This window comes from Oncorhynchus nerka, linkage group LG22 (genome assembly GCF_034236695.1).
Source record: "Oncorhynchus nerka isolate Pitt River linkage group LG22, Oner_Uvic_2.0, whole genome shotgun sequence".
Taxonomy (NCBI): Eukaryota; Metazoa; Chordata; class Actinopteri; order Salmoniformes; family Salmonidae; genus Oncorhynchus; species Oncorhynchus nerka.
The window spans coordinates 83424549-83446313 of record NC_088417.1 but is presented as its reverse complement, the minus strand read 5'-3'; the positions used below and the strand labels follow the sequence as shown (position 1 = coordinate 83446313).

At 41.4% G+C, this 21765-nt stretch overlaps 1 protein-coding gene across 1 annotated transcript; it reads right to left on the bottom strand.

Moving 5' to 3' along the window:
* Positions 1–13696: 13696 nt before the first annotated feature.
* Positions 13697–17233, bottom strand: LOC115104738 (homeobox protein Nkx-6.1-like). Its single transcript, XM_029626090.2, has 3 exons — positions 16212–17233; positions 15670–15842; positions 13697–14908 (listed from the first exon to the last, which is right to left on the bottom strand). The coding sequence occupies exons 1-3, from the start codon at positions 16756–16758 to the stop codon at positions 14663–14665; spliced, it is 966 nt and encodes a 321-aa protein (XP_029481950.1). The 5' UTR covers positions 16759–17233; the 3' UTR covers positions 13697–14662.
* Between the last annotated feature and the right edge of the window lie 4532 nt (positions 17234–21765).

The window sequence follows — 21765 nt, the reverse complement described above, 5'->3', positions numbered from 1 at the left end:
GTTTCCTCCAGATGTGACGTTTGGCATTCAGGCCACAGAGTTCAACCTTGGTTTCATCAGACCAGAGAATCTTGTTTCTCATGGTCTGAGAGTCTTTAGATGCCTTTTGGCAAACTCCAAGCGGGATTTCATGTGCCTTTTACTGAGCAGTGGCTTCCCTCTGGCCACTCTCCCATAAAGGCCTGATTGGTGGAGTGCTGCATAGATGGTTGTCCTTCTGGAAGTTTCTTCCATCTCCACAGAGGAACTCTAGAGCTCTGTCAGAATGACCATTGGGTTCTTGGGCACCTCCCTGACCAAGGCCCTTCTCCCCGATTGCTCAGTTTGGCAGGGTGGCCAACTTTAGGAAGAGTCTTGGTGGTTCCTAACTTCTTCCATTTAAGAATGATGGAGGCCACTGTGTTCTTTGGGACTTTCAATGCTGCAGACATGTTTTGGTACCCATCTACAGATCTGTGCCTAGACACAATCCTGTTTTGGAGCTCTACGGAAAATTCCTTCGACCTCATGCCTTGGTTTCCAATTGAATTTACCACTTGTGGACTCCAATCAAGATGTAGAAACATCTCAAGGATGATCCATGGAAAAAGGATACTTATATAAATAAGTTATTTCTGTTTTTGTTTTTTTCAGAAATGTGCTAAATGTCTAAGAAACTGTTTTCGCTTTGACATTATGGGGTATTGTGTGTAGATTGATGAGGATTTTTTTTATTTCATCAATTTTAGAATAAGGCTGTAACGTAACAAAATGTGGAAAAGGTCAAGGGGTCTGAAAAATTTCCAAAGACACTGTACATGAAGCCTATACAGTAGGATATTATAGCTAGCCTGGATATTATGGCTAGCCTGAATTTTATAGCTAGACTGGATATTATGGCTAGACTGAATAATATAGCTAGCCTGGATATTATGGCTAGCCTGGATTTTATAGCTAGACTGGATATTATGGCTAGACTGGATAATATAGCTCACCTGGATATTATGGCTAGCCTGGATTATATAGCTAGCATGCATATTATAGCTAGCCTACCTCAAAACAGATGTCCATGAACCACCACCAACCACTCTATTTATTTTAATGGATGGCTATATTTTAACGTGTAGGTGGCTTATGAGCACTAATACATTTTAGCTCTACATTTCCTTCATTACGCTAAGTTTGAAAATGATTTGCTAGGAAAAAACTAAGCAAGTCGACATGTTTTATCTAGCTAAGCTACCTTGCTTGAATACTTGATAACAGTGCAAGGTAAACAACTCTCTATCTATAAAGTTGACAGATCAGTCCAATCAAAGTTACCGGGCATAAGACGCTGATTTATCTGTGGCCAATGACAATGAGCCTTCTTGGGTGGGCACTTCTACTGTAAATCAATGGAACACCGAAGATGGGCTTTTGCTGGCCAGCTCTCCCAGCAGGTCATGGGGGACATGGTGTCCCCTACCCTGAGCCAATCACGTGCAACCAGAGAAGATCAACGATGCCTACACACTGTAATTTCTCTGTCTGCCCCTCCTCTAAAGAAAACACCTAGCGAGGCTGAAACAGTTGCATTTTGGAGCTGCCTTACTCAACGAAAATGTTTCAAAAAACAATACAATGGAAAAGCAACCATTTATTCTTTATTAGATCAAGCTTCTTCTTTTTTTGAAAATGTAATTGTTTGCTAAACTGGTGTGTAATGTTGTTGTGACATGAAATAACAGAGTTGCATGCAAATATCCTGTATATTGGTGCAGCTCTGCCCAACGTGACGCTAGTCACTAAGAACAACAAGTTAAATCACAGAAACTCAATCACCAATTGGAGGACAGTTACTGGGCTGGGTCATTCCATTTCATAGTTTAACTGAGCATCAATCATTATGTACAGTACATGAAACAAGAGCAGTCTCATACTGTAACAGCATTGTGTGACCATTCCAACAGACAGCCAGAAGATAACAGATCCCCCTACCTGGGCTCCTCCAACACATGTATCAACTTAGCTAATACTCCTATAACACCTCTGATTAACAACTCCAGACTGCTGGGAACTCTGCATGAAACTGATTCAACCTTCACCAACCAGTGGACAGTTTCATTCCCTTCCTTCCCCTCTCTACACCTAGATAATATACACTCCATAAGACCATCAGTACATGAAAGGAATCCAGCACCATACTGCTGCTTTAATTCCATTAATTAAGGGCATAACACATTATGAATGCACTTCATCACTTATTTATTAATTACCACATTACACTTTTTGGTGGCAATAACTCCACCTTGGTGAGTGAGGGCTTTGCATCCTACGTCAGGGATCCAGCCCCAAATGAATGTATAATCAGGCTTTGATCGCTATGGCAGACTCGGCTATGGCCTCCTCAGAACGGCAGGGCACAATCTATTAATTCACCACCATTTTCCTAAGTGTTTTCACCCCACCATGACCCTGCCACTTTATCTGTTGTTTTTTATTTTCAGAGTGCATGCTGTCCATATGTTCCTGTAATAGTTGCTATAATTCTTGAGCAATAGAGGCTAGTGTTTTATTGGTCCTTAGTAAAAAAACGAAGAGGGAAAGAATGCATTTTAATAAAACCCCTTAGCAATACACTAATGGGCGAGCACTGATGTATTTGCATAGAGATGAATTACACTTGGCTTGACGTGACTTTTAAAATATGATTGAGGAGGTTATTATTGGTGGACTATGATCAGTGTTAACGGGTTATATTAGCACGGCTATTGCTAATAATATTCCGAGCGAAAGACTTGGGTGATGAGGGCAGGTTTTTTCGCAGCCAGTCCACTGAAGGTGCTCATTTTGTCATTACTTAGCCCAGCTTTCCCCTGCCTTCATTCCTCTATTCCAAAGCAGGAGAAATGACACAAAGTCTTTAATCAAGCATCAAGCTTCTGCGCAGAGCTCTTTGAACAAGGCCATTCCAAACTTTAGTCTCCTCATCAATCACAACAGTTTACGTCCCCTTTTTTAATAAGAAACAACACTGATAAGAGCAGTGTTAAAAATAGTATAAGCTCAGAGACAGAACAGTCTGAGAATGAGTTATTACTAGTACACCTACAACCTGTGTTGTCATCTGACTGAGTAGGGATTCGCTTTAATCCTTAGTTGCTTGTTACGTCAATATTTTGACTTATTAATTCAATAATATATATACCCATTGATTTTTGTACCGCTACATATTGACTCAATACCATTTGTCTACTTATTGTTATTTTATTGTTTTACTATTTCCTTTTTTGCTCATTTATCTTACTTTTTAACTCTGCATTGTTGGGAAAGGTCTCGTAAGTAAGTAAAGTCTACACCTGTTGTATTCAGTGCATGTGACAAATACAATTTGATTTGATTAGAGATGCCTCATTAGCTCAGTTCAACTGTCTTACCCCATCAAAACCCAAAATATAAGCTTGTTTTGCTCTAATGTTTGTAAACAATGCAAATATCTTACTTTAAAAAAAATATATATATATATATATATTAGTCTCAAAACATGGTTAAAACTCTCATTTTGATATCACGGATGGTCAGTCTTTGCCTCTGTCTATGCATTTGAGAGTGTTTACATTTCTCCAGGCCCATCGTTTAGCTTTTCACCAAAACTGAGGCGGAGTGTCCTCTTTGTTATTGTTTCAATTAAGGATCCTAGCTTTAAGTATGGTTTACATGCTTACTTACAACTCTCTATTTGTGCAACTACATCTGTTCATAAGCCAGTATAAGAGTGATGGCATTGACAGGAGAGAGGTGAGACAGCATTAAAGGAGATTATCTCAGTAAAAATACTTGAGAAGCATCCCACCCAGGGTGTCTTCCCCAGACACAGAGTCAGGAGACAGTCAGGGGACGTTGAGAAAACATCCCACCCAGTGTGTCTTCCCCAGACACAGAGTCAGGAGACAGTCAGGGGACGTTGAGAAAACATCCCACCCAGTGTGTCTTCCCCAGACACAGAGTCAGGAGACAGTCAGGGACGTTGAGAAAACATCCCACCCAGTGTGTCTTCCCAGACACAGAGTCAGGAGACAGTCAGGGGACGTTGAGAAAACATCCCACCCAGTGTGTCTTCCCAGACACAGAGTCAGGAGACAGTCAGGGGACGTTGAGAAAACATCCCACCCAGTGTGTCTTCCCAGACACAGAGTAAGGAGACAGTCAGGGGACGTTGAGAAAACATCCCACCCAGTGTGTCTTCCCCAGACACAGAGTCAGGAGACAGTCAGGGGACGTTGAGAAAACATCCCACCCAGTGTGTCTTCCCCAGACACAGAGTCAGGAGACAGTCAGGGGACGTTGAGAAAACATCCCACCCAGTGTGTCTTCCCCAGACACAGAGTCAGGAGACAGTCAGGGGACGTTGAGAAAACATCCCACCCAGTGTGTCTTCCCAGACACAGAGTCAGGAGACAGTCAGGGACGTTGAGAAAACATCCCACCCAGTGTGTCTTCCCCAGACACAGAGTCAGGAGACAGTCAGGGGACGTTGAGAAAACATCCCACCCAGTGTGTCTTCCCCAGACACAGAGTCAGGAGACAGTCAGGGGACGTTGAGAAAACATCCCACCCAGTGTGTCTTCCCCAGACACAGAGTCAGGAGACAGTCAGGGGACGTTGAGAAAACATCCCACCCAGTGTGTCTTCCCCAGACACAGAGTCAGGAGACAGTCAGGGGACGTTGAGAAAACATCCCACCCAGTGTGTCCCAGACACAGAGTCAGGAGACCCGTTGAGACACAGAGTCTTCCCCAGACACAGAGTCAGGAGACAGTCAGGGGACGTTGAGAAAACATCCCACCCAGTGTGTCTTCCCCAGACACAGAGTCAGGAGACAGTCAGGGGACGTTGAGAAAACATCCCACCCAGTGTGTCTTCCCCAGACACAGAGTCAGGAGACAGTCAGGGGACGTTGAGAAAACATCCCACCCAGTGTGTCTTCCCCAGACACAGAGTCAGGAGACAGTCAGGGGACGTTGAGAAAAAACAGTGTGTCTTCCCAGACACCAGTCAGGGACGTTGAGAAAACATCCCCCAGTGTGTCTACCCTAGACACAGAGTCAGGAGACAGTCAGGGGACGTTGAGAAAACATCCCACCCAGTGTGTCTTCCCAGACACAGAGTCAGGAGACAGTCAGGGGACGTTGAGAAAACATCCCACCCAGTGTGTCTTCCCAGACACAGAGTCAGGAGACAGTCAGGGGACGTTGAGAAAACATCCCACCCAGTGTGTCTTCCCCAGACACAGAGTCAGGAGACAGTCAGGGGACGTTGAGAAAACATCCCACCCAGTGTGTCTTCCCCAGACACAGAGTCAGGAGACAGTCAGGGGACTTTGAGAAAACATCCCACCCAGTGTGTCTTCCCCAGACACAGAGTCAGGAGACAGTCAGGGGACGTTGAGAAAACATCCCACCCAGTGTGTCTTCCCCAGACACAGAGTCAGGAGACAGTCAGGGGACGTTGAGAAAACATCCCAACCAGTGTGTCTTCCCCAGACACAGAGTCAGGAGACAGTCAGGGGACGTTGAGAAAACATCCCACCCAGTGTGTCTTCCCCAGACACAGAGTCAGGAGACAGTCAGGGGACGTGGGCACAACACTAAAAAGGCAACAAAGGCTAAGGACTGTAGATGTTATCTGATCGATGAAATATACATACACACACCACACACACACCAGGTGAAGGCACCTGCCCCCTGCATAAACCCTTGTCTATCGTGGGATTGAGTTAATCATCAACATAAGTTGCCATTTATTTGCTCAAGCAGACAGAGCAATTAACATTGACTTTATTTCCAGACTCTATGGGCCACTGATTACTACGCTCACTGAGCAATGTAACACTGCAAGAATGAATTAGCTACATTCTTATGGAACGAGGTGTATTCAGAGCGCTAGGACACACTATGGTTTGATTCAAGCATAAATGTGAAGAAACAGGGGAGAGATAATAACATAAAGATTAGAATGTGTCTCTAATGTGAACACTGTGAAAAGCCCCTGTTTTGGTCCTCTCTGACAGTCGGTTGCTGTGTGGCCGGATAGATTTGTATAATTGGGGCTCCCAAGGTGCTCCTTATCACAAGCCTCTAAACGGGAGAAGGGAGAGATAAGGTTGCAGGCAAATGTGAGCTGAGTGGGATCCACAGCCTCCTGTGACACGTGTCTTTGTGTGCAATCTCTTGTAGAACATGGTCAACTGAGAGCCCCATCAACGTGCTCTTTATGAAGATAGCAAGCTAAGGCTAACACATTAGTCAGACCACTAAATAGCCAATTATTTATTGGGGTATCAACAGGTAGGGATATGAAAACATAGTAAAAACCATAAATTGTATTGTATATTTTGGATATTATGATGAATCCATTTGGGTTTTTTGTTTAACCTCAATAAAAAGCTTCCCAAAAAAAATATTTTCAGAACCATGCAGTTAGTCATCATGACATTACATTGCTCCAAGCTAAATGTTTTTTTTTACCACAAATTCACTTTCTGATATAACAATAATACAATGTACATTGAGACAAGGGCTGAGGCATAGTGAAACTGTATAGGTCAAAGTGTACAAATGCCTTCTTTAGAAGCAGGGCATTTATTTCTCTACCAATTAACCTCTCCTCCAGGGTGTGTTTTATTGGGGAAGCTGGAGACCCAGTAGCATCTGGCAGATCTAGTAGGACAGCCATGGTTGGCAGAGTGGTGTAGGTGAGTGTTGTCAGAGAGCAGGCTGGCAGGCAGGCTGGCAGAGCAATAAGTCGGCAGATGCTGCTGCCAGTCCCTGGGGAAAACTATTCATGTTCTCCACACCTGGAACACACAGAACCAGTGTTCTCCACACCTGGAACACACAGAACCATTGTTCACCACCCCTGGAACCCAAAGAACCAGTGTTCACCACCCCTGGAACCCACAGAACCAGTGATCTCGACACCTGGAACCCACAGAACCAGTGTTCACCACCCCTGGAACCCACAGAGCCAGTGAGCTCGACACCTGGAACCCACAGAACCAGCATTCACCAGGGCATCAACAGCTCATATTTAGCACTCTAGCACTCATATTGTGCTAGAAATCACATCTTGTAAAAAATCTCACAATAATAAAATCACCAATGTCAGAATATTTTGGGTGCAAACACTTCTTCCACCAGTTTTATTGAGAGGCCACATTGTGCCAAAATGAAAACTATGTCCAGTGATAACCACTTTGGTTGCTGCTTTTCAGAATAACTCGATTTTTTAAAATAAAACATGCACTCTTTAGTTCTCACCCAGAGTGAGTCCGCATTTCATTACTCATTCAAAATCCATTTGAAGAGGTAGACAGGACAAAGCTCATTTTGAGTGCTTTTTGTGCTGACTGATATTATAGCCAGAAAAAGAAATGGAAAAGTAGCAGCAGCTAAGAATGACAAGTAGCACACACTGCACTGACCCATGTGGCAGTGTGAGATGCCAGGTACATAGAGGAGCTATCTCCCCAGCGCCATGACATGACATTGCCATACCGCAACCTCCATCTGAAATAATTCCATTGAGTGTGGCCACTGCAGAAGGCCTAGCTACTCAATTTAATAATAACGGAGTAGCTAGTCATCCTAACCACTATTCACGCTGGTCACCATCTTGCTGGTCTCATGAGCTCTCTCTCAGGTTGCCTCGTGCATCACACTTTGGGTTGGAGGTGGTTTCCACTAATAGGACGCCTTCAAGGAAGTCACAGTTTTGTGCAAAGAAATTCATTTTCACTGCCAGTATGAACAGAAAAGGGGAATAAGAGCACAGTGATAGCAGCAATGGGAGTAATTGAGTAAAAAGGATCATTGGCTTTTGCAAAGAAAAAAGCATTATGTGGCCTGTATTTGACTCCAGGACATTTAGAAAATGCATGCCAGTTATATTGGGATAGCCTACAAACATAAACCTCTTTAGTAGGACTGTTGGCCAAATCTTTAGAAATTGCCAAATGTTAAGGCCTCTAACTTGAACAGGGTTTCCACTAACTAGCACAGTCACAAAGGTACAAATTGGTTTTAATAGTGACATCAAAACTATGAAATAACACATATAGATTCATGGAGTAACCAAAACAGTGTTAAACAAATCAAAATAAATGTTATATGTGAGATTCCTCAAAGTAGCTGATGACAGCTTTGCACACTCTTGGCATTCCCTCAACCAGCATCATGAGGTAGTCACCTGGGATGCATTTTAATTAACAGGTGAGCCGTGTTAAAAGTTCATTTGTGAAAATCAGTTGTGTTGTCACAATTTAGAGGTGGTATACAGAAGATAGCCCTATTTGGTAAAAGACCAAGTCCATATTATGGAGTAGTATACAGAAGATAGCCCTATTTGGTAAAAGACCAAGTCCGTATTATGGCAAGAACAGCTCAAATAAGCAAAGAGAAACGACAGTCAATTACTTTAAGACATGAAGGTCAGTCAATCTGGAAAATTTCAAGAACTTTTCAAGTTTCTTCAGCTGCAGTCGCAAAAACCATCAAGCGCTATGATGAAACTGGTTCTTATGAGGACCGCCACAGGAATGGAAGACCCAGAGTTACCTCTGCTGCAGAGGATGAGTTCATTAGAGTTAACTGCACCTCAGATTGCAGCCTAAATAAATGCTTCATAGAGTTCAAGCAAGAGACACATCTCAACATCAAATGTTCAGAAGAGACGTGAATCAAGCCTCCATGGTCAAATTGCTGCAAAGAAACCACTACTAAAGGACATCAATAAGAAGAAGACTTGCTTGGGCCAAGAAACACGAGTAATGGACATTAGACAGGTGGAAATCTGTCCTTTGGTCGATGAGTCCAAATTTAAGTTCCAACCTCCATGTCTTTGTGAGAAGCAGAGTAGGTGAACAGATGATCTCCGCATGTGTGGTTCCCACCGTGAAGCATGGAGGAGGAGGTGTGATGGTGTGGGGGTGCTTTGCTGGTGACACTGTTAGTGATTTATTTAGAATTCAAGGCACACTTAACCAGCATGGCTACCACAGCATTCTGCAGCGATACGCCATCCCATCTGGTTTGGCTTAGTGGGACTATCATTTGTTTTTCAACAGGACAATGACTCAAAACACACCTCCAGGCTATGCAAGGGCTATTTTACCAAGAAGGAGAGTGATGGAGTTCTGCATCAGATGACCTGGCTTCCACAATCACCCGACCTCAAACCAATTGAGATGGTTTTGGATGAGTTGGACCGCAGAGTGAATGAAAAGCAGCCAACAAGTGCTCAGCATATGTAGGAACTCCTTCAAGACTGAAAAGCATTCCTCATGAAGCTGGTTGAGAGAATGCCAAGAGTGTGCAAAGCTGTCATCAAGGCAAAGGGTGGTGTAATGGGTGCATGTTGGTGGCAGGGAAGTCAGGCGCAGGAGAACAAACTTGGTATATACGGAGTCGCTTAATAAATGCTGACCAAACTTCAAAAACCAAATCATATAAAAAAAATAACAAAGTGGGTACAAAACCCGTCGCACACCAACACATTCTAGCACAATCACATACAATAAAAGAATATCCGACAAGGACATGAGGGGAAACAGAGGGTTAAATACACAACATGCAATTGATGGGATTGGAATCAGGTGTGAAGGAAGACAAGACAAAACCAATTGAAAATGAAAAATGTATCAGTGATAGCTAGAAGGTCGGTGACGTCGACCGCCGAACATCGCCCGAACAAGGAGAGGGACCGACTTCGGCGGAAGTCGTGACAGGTGGCAAACTTGAAGTATCTCAAATGATATTTTGATTTGTTTAACGCTGTTTTGGTTACTACATTATTCTATATGTGTTATTTCATCGTTTTGATGTCTTCATTATTATTCTACAATGTAGAAAATAGCAAAAAACAAGAAAAAAACTTGAATGAGTGTGTCCAAACTTTTGACTTGTACTGTATATATATACATATACAAATATATATGCAAGTCAAAAGTTTGGACACACCTGCTCATTCAAGGGTTTTTCTTGTTTTTTGCTATTTTCTACATATATATAAACTTTTGACTTCTACTGTATATATATATATACAGAGAGAGAGAGAGATTTATATATATCATCTATATATATATATTTTTTTTAATATATATTTTTTCAGGACTCTGTCTTTCAAACTCTGTCTTTCAAAGATAATTTGTAATTCAAAAGGCACTCTCACATCTGAGCAAACTTTTTGCAGGTGCATGGCAACAGAGATAATAATAAATCATTTGTAAAAATCCAAATAACTTCACAGATCATTGTAAAGGGTTTAAACACTGTTTCCCATGCTCGTTCAATGAACCATAAACAATTAATGAACATGCACCTGTGAAACGGTCGTTAAGACACTAACAGATTACAGACAGTAGGCAATTAAGGTCACAGTTATGAAAACTTAGGACACTAATGAGGCCTTTCTACTGACTCTGAAAAACACCAAAAGAAAGATGCCCAGGGGCCCTGCTCATCTGCATGAATGTGCCATAGGTATGCTGCAAGGAGGCATGAGGACTGCAGATGTGGCCAGGGCAATAAATTGCAATGGCCGTACTGTAAGACGCCTAGACAGCTCTACAGGGAGACAGGACGGACAGCTGATCATCCTTGCAGTGGCAGACCACGTGCAACAACACCTGCACAGGATCAGTACATCCGAACTTCACACCTGCAGGACAGGTACAGGATGGCAACAACAACTGCCCGAGTTACACCAGGAACGCACAATCCCTCCATCAGTGCTCAGACTGTCCGCAATAGGCTGGGAGAGGCTGGACTGAGGGCTTGTAGGGCTGTTGTAAGGTAGGTCCTCACCAGACATCACCCGCATCAACGTCGCCTATGGGCACAAACCCACCGTCGCTGGACCAGACAGGACTGGCAAAAAGTGCTCTTCACTGACGAGTCGCAGTTTTGTCTCACCAGGGGAGATGGTCTGATTCGCGTTTATCGTTGAAGGAATGAGCATTACACCGAGGCCTGTACTCTGGAGCGGGATTGATTTGGAGGTGGAGGGTCCGTCATGGTCTGGGGCGGTGTGTCACAGCATCATCGGACTGAGCTTGTTGTCATTGTAGGCAATCTCAACGCTGTGCGTTACAGGGAAGACATTCTCCTCCTTCATGTGGCACCCTTCCTGCAGGCTCATCCTGACATGACCCTCCAGCATGACAATACCACCAGCCATACTGCTCATTCTGTGCATGATTTCCTGCAAGACAGGAATGTCAGTGTTCTGCTATGGCCAGGGAAGAGCCCAGATCTCAATCCCATTGAGCACGTCTGGGACCTGTTGGACCGGAGGGTGAGGGCTAGGGCCATTCCCCCCAGAAATGTCCAGGAACTTGCAGGTGCCTTGGTGGAAGACTGGGGTAACATCTCACAGCAAGAACTGGCAAATCTGGTGCTTTCAATAAGGAGGAGATATAATGCAGTACTTAATGCAGCTGGTGGCCACACCAGATACTTACTGTTACTTTTGATTTTGACCCCCCTTTGTTCAGAGACACATTATTCCATTTCTGTTAGTCACATGTCTGTGGAACTTGTTCAGTTTATGTCTCAGTTGTTGAATCTTGTTATGTTCATACAAATATTTAGACATGTTAAGTTTGCTGAAAATAAACCCAGTTGGCAGTGAAAGGACGTTTTTTTTTTGCAAAGTTTATATATACACCAATTATACAAAACATTAAGAACACCTGCTCTTTCCATGACAAACTGACCAGGTGAATCCAGTTGAAAGCTATGATGCCTTATTGATGTCACTTGTTAAATCCACTTTTATTTAAAATCACATTTTAATAAGAGAAATTGTCGAAATAAGCGGGGTTATGACTTGTGGCTGTGGTAACTAGTGACGACTCTTGAACGGCCCCGATGTTTCACGTCTTCGTGGTATTGTCATTTGACAGTGACATCATTTCAGTGAAAATATAAAACCATGTTTACCTGTGCAGTTTTTATTTGACTATTCCGCCAACACGACCGGACATCTGTAAATGTAGGCCTATAATACGTGGAGAGGTGCATGCGTGAAACTGAAACATGAAGGTTGGAACTATTGCATTCCTGTTATGCTCTAGTGCTGTTAATAAATGGCATCAAATATACACAGGAGTTCAATTCTAAAATATGTTCTTAAATATGCCACAATAATATTTCTCGTTTGAGACAGACAAATCATAATTGTCGGCTTTTGCAGTCTACTTGTATCAATCAACATCGTGTTAAAAATGTGGTGGCAGTGTATTTTGGCTTACTAAGTTGTCACTCTGTCCACGTTCTCTTGAAGATGTAGCACAACTGCAGGATTTCAATACATCTATGTTGATCTGACATTCTGCCTCAAGTAGCCTATTAGGAATATATATATATATATTTCTTTATTATTATCTTTATTTAACTAGGAAAGTCAATGAAGGCCTACCCGGAATAAAGTGATGATACAAATAGCAGATTCTACTGGTGCGCATAGGCCTATATTTCAAGTCTACATGCCTTTTACTGCGTGACTGCCCTCAGTAGTGTACTGTATCATCCATAAACTACAGGTCCTTCTGTCTGGTAGCAAGTACTTCGTAGAGGCTTACGTTGGAGCAACTAATCATTTCTGCATTCGAAATCATATCTATCTGAGAAATCGTTGTACTCTTTCAGTTTCATGAACTGACTTTTTTTTCTTCTCAAACTTGTCATTGTATAGATGTAGGCCTGCTATTAGGCCTACTATATTGCAAATGTGCAATACAACTGCAGATTAGATTTAGAAATTAGCATTTGTCTCTAGACCTATCATAAAGACCACATTTTGATGACACTATTCACAGACTCCGCTCACTAAAGTCTTAAATCCAGTATTTACCAACAGTGAGTCTCCTATGCCTGGCGAAAGCCGCATCTTCGATCCACATCTGATCAATTAAATATTTACTGGATCTGTTTGTACATCGGTTGTGGGATTTCCAATTTTAAATAACATGCTGATGTAATCACGCGAATCTGTAGACGCACAGACACTGCAGAATGAATTTTCTAGATTCCGCGCCAGATAAATTAATTATGAACTTTTCAGGCCATGTTTTAACTGTGACTGTTGAAACACATTCTGTCCATCGAATATATCTTCACCCCATCACACAATGAACAATTTCAGCGAGATACACCATTTGAATTCATTAATATCGACGATATGCGATGCTGTAAATGCAAGACAATAGGCTACTTGTCAGACCCTCTGTGGTCAAGGCTTACTTATTCGATTGGAAATTCAAAATTCAATTTTGTGATTCAGTAATCTAGGGAAAGTGGGCAGAATATTTTTTGATAAAAGCACTGGAGAGTGGATGCTATTATAGTTTATTATAAATATTAATAATTATAAATAATAATAATCATTATTGTTGTTGTTATAGCTTGGTTATAGGCAACAATAGATGTTCCTATATCATCGCATGTCTTGGAAGGAATAGTGGCATAATGTAATCATCACCAATAATAATCATAATTATCATAATCATCATACAGACATATGAAATATTTGCATAAACAAATAGAAAACCACTTTACGTCGCCCTGCTAAGAAAGATAACCCCTCAAATAAGATGAATAGTAACCATCATATCTCCAAATATGATATATTTACATATTCATATTATACATTCAGGTGTCTTTCGATAGCGTGCACAAATAGAAATTGATAGGTAGATAAAATAAAACGAAATTAAATCAAATACTTGAGCTTCCTCCTATGCTTCTTTCCCCCTTTATGTCCTCCATCAGGTGATTACTGCCAAGAACGCAATTGAATTGTTGTATGTATATCCAGAGTAAAGCAACGTTAATCTTACCTTTTATTTTTTCAAAAAGTGCATTACATATGAACCCGCGATACACATTTTTGCAGGATTCAATCACTGTTACAAACTTAAAATATTATATAAATTAAGTAAAGTGTGAGGGGAAACCATTTTACCATTAGAGAAACACACAATGTGCATTTATTTTACAAATGTACTTCAATTGCGTCACAACCGGTATTCTTTACACTTAAAATATGTGGCTAATTTCATTTCCATTTATTTTGTAAATATATATATTAAAAAAAGATTCTTATAGTCCACAGAACCAATGGGGATACCTGTTAGGCTTGTTCTGATATTTTTTTGGAAGCCCTAATGGTTGAAAATTGGGCCCTACAAACAGGTGGATCTTATTACTTCACTATGAAATGCAATGTATATGTCAAGTTTCAAAAACAAAACTAAACATGAAAATATAGGCTATGCTTTTTGCAATTGACAAAGCTGTAACGATGTCAGACGTCAGAACAACTAAGAGGAAGAGACTCAGCAGTGCTTTCTATACAAAAAAAAACGTTTTTTTACACATAAATATTCACAGTAATATAATTTCTATTGAATACAACTCACGTTTCTATTTACATGTAAGTATCATCTTCGTAATGTTCAAACTTCTATAAATTGTGTCCATGTTTTGGCCACTGTTCCAGACTACACAACTGCGTCTATTCCTTTGATCCTCCGTCCTCGTGCAAACTTATTCATTTAAAAATGTTGACGGAAAAAGGGACACAACCTGCACCAGTTCCACGATTAAATGTTTCATCAAACGTATTTTTTCCCCGTGTCTGTCTACGAACTGTCGTTTTCTGATGTATTAATAAGGAGTGAGGAGTTTGGTTTGTGTTTTTTCAGTAATTGTGTTATTTTCTCGTCGTCTGAGTTAGGGTCCAACGGCTTGTTATAATCATCATCATCCTCTTCATTCTCCGAGGCCCCGTTCAGCCTCTCCGTCTCCGAATCCTGCTTCTTCTTTGCCGAAGCCATCTCAGCCGCGTGGCGTTTTCTCCATTTCGTTCTTCGGTTTTGAAACCACACCTAAAAGGTTCATATTCGTTGATTACATGAAATCAACAAATAATATGATTACACATGACTCTATTGCAAAGATATTGATTAACAACCAGGCATTTACAAATAATTAATGTAGCCTTGGCCTGCCAAAGTAAAAGGGCATACGTCTAAGTCACGTGAAGTCAACAGATAATAGGTTATATGTCATTCTAATAATGCATTCAGAAAAAGGGACTCAATATTTTTCTAATGAGAAAACATAGGTTTAATTTGCCTCCTTCCATGTTGTTCGCAAACATGCACATTTTCTATATACTGCTGTGCAAGACTTTGCTACCATTATTTCCACATTTCCATGACATAAATTAACAAATTGTCTGGTTAAATTATAGTGTAATGTATTATTCATTTATTAGTTATACATACTAATATTTTAGAAATATTTATAGTTGTGAATATGACAACAATTATTTGGGAATTATCTTTAAAGATGTATTATTAAAAGCAATACAGTCATTTTAATTTAGATTTGTTTAACAACTGTTATTCGACTTTAAGTGTAGGCGATATCTATCTATTTATGAATATTGAAACGAAAGAAACATTACTGTCTAAAATGCATGAGGCACATTAATGGAAAGCTTGAGACAAATTCTAATTGAGTAGAAGAGACTATGCAAGAGGCCTTTGTGCTCCTCCTTATTGAGAGGTTAACTAGGTTACTTATTAAACAATATTATACATCTTATTGGACTTTATAAAGACTATTTCAGAATATGTCTTACCTTTACTTGGCTCTCTGTCATTCCCAGCGAGTAGGCCAGTCGTGCTCGCTCCGGTCCAGCCAGATATTTTGTTTGTTCAAAAGTCTTTTCTAGGGCAAATATTTGCTGTCCAGAGAAGGTGGGACGTGTGTGCTTTCTTTTTCCATCTTTGTCAAGCAGTATAGAATTTTGATCTGAAAATGTAAAACATAAAGCTTCTAGTTCATTAAAGGAAATGTCGCCTATTGTTATGCATTGATATAAAGTGCCAATATTAGGCTATTAACATGTATTTGATGTTGGGATGGGCCTACTGTTAGGCTATACTCATTATAATATCACAATCAACTTAATTTGAGCTATTATAAAATAAGCCTTTGTTAGTCCATTTTAATTCACATTGCAGCTAAAAATTCAAGTCAGATCTGCTTCCGTTTTTAGGATGAAATATCATAGGTTACTGGGGAATAATTAATAACCCCTCCAGCTATAGGCCTACATCATGCATCAAAATACGATAAATTGAAGTTCAGATAGCTAAAAAACGTGGACTAGTAACTTACGCGGTGAACATGCGAATCTGGCGTCTCTCCAATGTGGGCTTTGCATGACTCCTGGCCAGAATATCGGGGTCCTGCCTGGAAGGTCTGTCAAGGGCTTGGGGTAGCGAGCCACTGCCACAGCACTGGGGCTGAAGTAGAGTCCAGGGGGTGGCGGGGGGCTCAAGCTACTGAAGCGGGGCAGTCCTGACAAGATGCCGGCAGAAGTGGACGCAGCAACGGCAGCAGCAGCTCCTGGGGCAAGGACCGAAGGACGACTGAGGATGTCGTTTATTCCATGAGGTGTGCCTAGCGCAATGCATTGATGGAGCGATCCGAGAGATGACATTCCGGAGGATGTTTTGATCCCCGGTGAGGACATCGGGATGCCACCGGGGTTTGGAGAGGTGGCAATAGGTGAGGTAGAAGAGGCCGGACCGGTGGAAGATAATGTGTAGGCTGGGTAGAGTGGGGTCTTCATCTCCGTCATGCTATGCAGAGCCGCTAAAGGTGCGGTGCTTAGGAGGAAAGCGCTCTGTCGGGACCCGTCCATCTGCCCCACTGCTAACATAACCGAGACTAGGTAAATGTGATGGTTTAGTCAAAAAAATATCCTCAATGCTCACCCTCTCAAGACGCCTAATAATGCAAAATTTTGCTCAAATCGACCAACAGACAAAACAATACACGTTTCCTTTGTAGTAGGCCTATATTAGCCCAAATCTTCAAAATGTGCACGCCTTAAAAATGGTCTATCTAAAATGAAAATGTCCTGTTTTAAAACTAAAACATGGCAAAATGAAATCCCAGATTAATTTCGCAGATTCAAAAGATATTATTACAGGGATCCGCTTCTTCAATCTTGTAAATCTTGGGAATGAAGTTGTTCAAATAGGATGAATTTCCGAAGTTGTCCTCATTGATTTGAGCAGACTGCTTTAGAGAAATTGATATTGTTGAATGTTTGAAATCTATAGATAAAAAGCTACCATTTCATTCCGATGCATAAGACGATCTTTAAGATAATAAAACATTATCATCACTTTCGTGTGTCTTTCGCCGCAAAAGTAAAAACTTTGAGAGTAAACAGAAAGTAGATGAGGTGTTTATGTTGCGATTGGGTAATCCGATGGTGACGTACGCAGTGTGTGAAGTGCAAGAGCCAACAGGATTTAGGAGTGTGTCCTCATTGGCTGGCCATCATAGCTTTGATTTGCACGTTCAAACAGTTGCAATCGAACCGCTATTAAACACAAAAGGAACCGAATCAATCGAGTCCATTCTACATCAATTTTTTAGATAAAGGGACATCTGCATGTGCTCATTTAATTAATTAATTTGATTTTAAACATTTATTAAACTAGGGAACATATTTTTATTTACAACGACGGCCTACCAAAAAACAAAAGGGCCTCCTGCCGGGACGGAGCTAGGAATACAAATATAGGACAAAATACACATCACGACAAGAGACACCACAACACTACATAAAGAGAGACTTAAGACAACAACATAGCATGGCAGCAACACACGAGAACACAGCATGGTTGCAATGCAACATTACGTCAACATGGTAGCAACACAACATAGTACAAACATTATTGGGCACAGACAACAACAAGAAGGTAGAGACAACAATACATCACGAAAAGAAGACACAACTGTCAGTAAGAGTGTCCATGACTGAGTCTTTGAAGGAAGAGATGGAGATAAAACTGTCCAGTTTTAGTTTGTTGCTCATCATGTGACATAGAATACTAGATCCAAATGTAGTTTATCCATCCATATTCATTCACATGAATTGTAGGCTAAAGCATTTCACTGTAAGGTCTACTACACCTGTTGTATTCAGCGCATGTGACAAATAACATTTTAATGAATAAAGAAGCTGCATAGTTTATTGAGATATGCATTTAGCCATGTATCTAAATATATGGCTCTGCATTAAGCCATAGATAGACCTAAATATGGGTAATACTCCATGATCTATTATAAATTCAACAAAGCCAAATAGTAGGCCAAACGTTGTCATTTATGTGCTCCTGGATTCAAATGTAGCACGTGTCTGTATGCGTGTGTTTGTGCTTTTGTAGCCTAATTAGATCAATATTGAGAACACTCAAGACTTGAACTATTTGAATATAAATACATATGGGTGCTTTTTGTCTCTGTATGACATCCTCAACAGAATGGTACATGTCTTTATTGGGATATTGTTTCACCGGCTATACTATTATCAAATGCTTATTGGTAACGGTCTGGTATTGATTTTAATTCAAGCATCGGTATATGCTGTCTGGGCATAGGCTATCAATTGAGAGTGAGAAAATACAATGCACGAATAACCATGAAATAAATCGGCTATTGAAGACTTAAAAGTCTTTAACAACGGAAGTCAATATTATTATTCTGCATTGGAGAAAAAAAAGGTATATGTATCACCGCTCTTTCAGTAGGTCTAGGCTAGAGTGCGCCCTATACTAGATTTAAGGATTGCAAGACACCAGTGACACCCTGTGGTATACTCTAATACTACAATTAATAAAACGCTGAATTTCCACAATATTTTCTAGCAATTACTTTACATTTTATCAAATCTGGACCTCAACTGATTATATATTTTTATTCTAAGGAATGGATCGAGATTAACAGAATTGTTTACCTGGGGTAAATGGGGGAGGGTCATGCTTTTTCAATTTCAGTCATGGGGAGGGATTCATATTTTTTCAATCTAGTCCAGTGGAGATTCATGTAATTTGTACTTGATGACATTTCAATATTTCTCATTTTAGAGTTAGTTTTAGAATTAGTTGCTTATTGGGCTAAATATCCATTTGTGTCCGATGCCGCCCCTCACCTCTGATTCTCCGCTGAGCACGTAATATCAAGTGCACGGATAGGCTATTTAGTGTGAGCTCAATCAAATGATCCATAGCCTATAGGCTACAAAGTGCATTCTCGGAAAAGCACGGGGCAAAGGTATATTTGTGGGATAGTATAAATAAAACTAGGATGCATTACACACTGTAATGGAAATTCCAACTCTGATTCCCGCTCGGCTCTGCTCTTGCTGATCATAAGCATGTTCGTGTGCTGCCTAACCAATGGCTGTGCTGTGTAGGCCTACCGTGACAGTACAGGAGACTCAAAGGCTTCTTCCCTAAACGGTGCGCGGGCGGACTAGCCTATAGCCACTTCAAACTCAACTCTGAACTCGAAGTAAGTTCAACTGCGTTTTTTCATTCTTCCCCTTTAATCAGGGACTGATTTAGGTGGGTGCAATTAATTATCAGGTAGAACAGAAAACCAGCAGGTTACAGACCTAAGAGTTGAATAGCGTTTACAAAAGACTATGTTCAGTTTGAGGAGCGCGCGAAGATCGGAAGGACCGGAGATACATTTTAATAGCTTGCTACTATAATTGATTTGATTAAAAACAGTATGTTTCTTGCCCATAATGTATGTATCAGAGTTATTGACTTCACAATAAGCCAGATTCGAGTAACTTACATTGTGTGGCTGAAACTTGAAGCAGCAGCCTCAGCGCAATCAATCGGAAAACGGCAGCTCATGGTGCTGAAATTAGGCACATTTGAGTAGGCATAATTCATTTCAATGTCTTCATTTTAATTCAACTTTACTAACAACAAGAGGGCTTTGTGTTGGAGCCTATTTCTTCCTATTTAAGAAATAAGAGGTAGGCCTACCTGTTTGAAAGATGAAATTAGACTTTAGATTTGTGGTCAATTTCTCCACCCACCATGCACTCCTTAAATAGCCTACCTCCATATCAGTGAAGGGCTGTTAGGTTATATCCAACACTCAAATTTAGGGGGTATGAGGGGGTATGTATGCCATAGGCCTACCTTTTATTAAAGGAAATTATCACGACTCAGGATAAGACCCAGATGCAGACACAGGAAGTAGATAGTTAGAATCTCAGAAGGTTTATTTTAACACAGGGGGCAGGTCAAGGGCAGAAAGAGGTCAGTAATATCTGGAGATGGTCTTGAGAAGAGCGGACCGGGCTCTCTTCCAGGTACGACGACAGCGGCGGACGAACATCTGAGCAGAGGGTATTCTGACTTCTTCCTCTTGCTCAGGGAAGAGTGGGGGCTGATATCCCAAGGAACACTCAAAGGGCAAGAGACCAGTGGCCGAGCAGGGTAGGGTGTTGCGGGTGTATTCCACCCACACACGTTGCTGTCCCCAGGTGGTGATTGGCTGGCCAATGACCCAATGAGGGTGCAGAACGCCTTCCAGAACCGGTGACGAGAACTGAGGGCTGCGATCGGAGACCATGTCAACCGGAAGTCCATGGATCCGAAAGAAGTGCTGCACCATGAGCTGGTCCGAATCATCAAGAACTTCAAGGAGAGCAGTTCAATTGTTGTGAAGAAGGCTTCAGAGCGCCCGAGAAAGTCCAGCAAGCACCAGGACCGTCTCCTAAAGTTGATTCAGCTGTGGGATCGGGGCCCCACCAGTACAGAGCTTTCTCAGGAATGGCAGCAGGCAGGTGTGAGTGCATCTGCACACACAGTGAGGCAAAGACTTTTGGAGGATGGCCTGGTGTCAAGAAGGGCAGCAGAGAAGCCACTTCTCTCCAGGAAAAACATCAGGGACAGACTGATATTCTGCAAAAGGTACAGGGATGGGACTGCTGAGGACTGGGGTAAAGTCATTTTCTCTGATGAATCCCCTTTCTGATTGTTTGGGGCATCCGGAAAAAAGCTTGTCCGGATAAGACAAGGTGAGCGCTACCATCAGCCCTGTGTCATGCCAACAGTAAAGCATCCTGAGACCATTCATGTGTGTGGGGTTGTTTCTCAGCTAAGGGAGTGGGCTCACTCACAATTTTGCCTAAGAACACAGCCATGAATAAAGAATGGTACCAACACATCCTCCGGGAGCAACTTCTTCCAACCATCCAGGAACAGTTTGGTGACGAACAATGCCCTTTCCAGCATAATGGAGCACCTTGCCATAAGGCAAAAGTGATAACTAAGAGGTTCAGGGAACGAAACATTGATATTTTGGGTCCATGGCCAGGAAACTCCCCAGACCTTAATCCCAATGAGAACTTGTGGTCAATCCTCAAGAGGTGGGTGGAAAAACAAAAACCCACAAATTCTGACAAACTCCAAGCATTGATTATGCAAGAATGGGCTGCCATCAGTCAGGATGTGGCCCAGAAGTTAATTGACAGCATGCCAGGGCAGATTGCAGAGGTCTTGAAAAAGAAGGGTCAACACTGCAAATATTTACTCTTTGCATCAACTTCATGTAATTGTCAATAAAAGCCTTTGGCACTTATGAAATGCATGTAATTATACTTCAGTATTCCATAGTAACATCTGACAAAAATATCTAGAAACTGAATCGGCAAACTTTGTGGAAATTAATATTTGTGTCATTCTCAAAACATTTGGCCACGACTGTACATAGAGCCATGACTACATGGAACTCTACTCCACATCAACTGACGCAAGCAGTAGAATTAGATTTAAAATAAAGAATACACTTTATGGAACAGCGGGGACTGTGAAGCAGTATTTGATCCAAGATGGCGTAGCAGTCA

Coding starts and splice junctions, on each gene's coding strand:
- LOC115104738 (XM_029626090.2), bottom strand. CDS start 16,758: ATGTTAGCAGTGGGGCAGATGGACGGGTCCCGACAGAGCGCTTTCCTC. Junction 15,843..16,211: donor CAGATTCGCATGTTCACCGC/GTAAGTTACTAG, acceptor TTACATTTTCAG/ATCAAAATTCTATACTGCTT. Junction 14,909..15,669: donor TGACAGAGAGCCAAGTAAAG/GTAAGACATATT, acceptor TGAACCTTTTAG/GTGTGGTTTCAAAACCGAAG.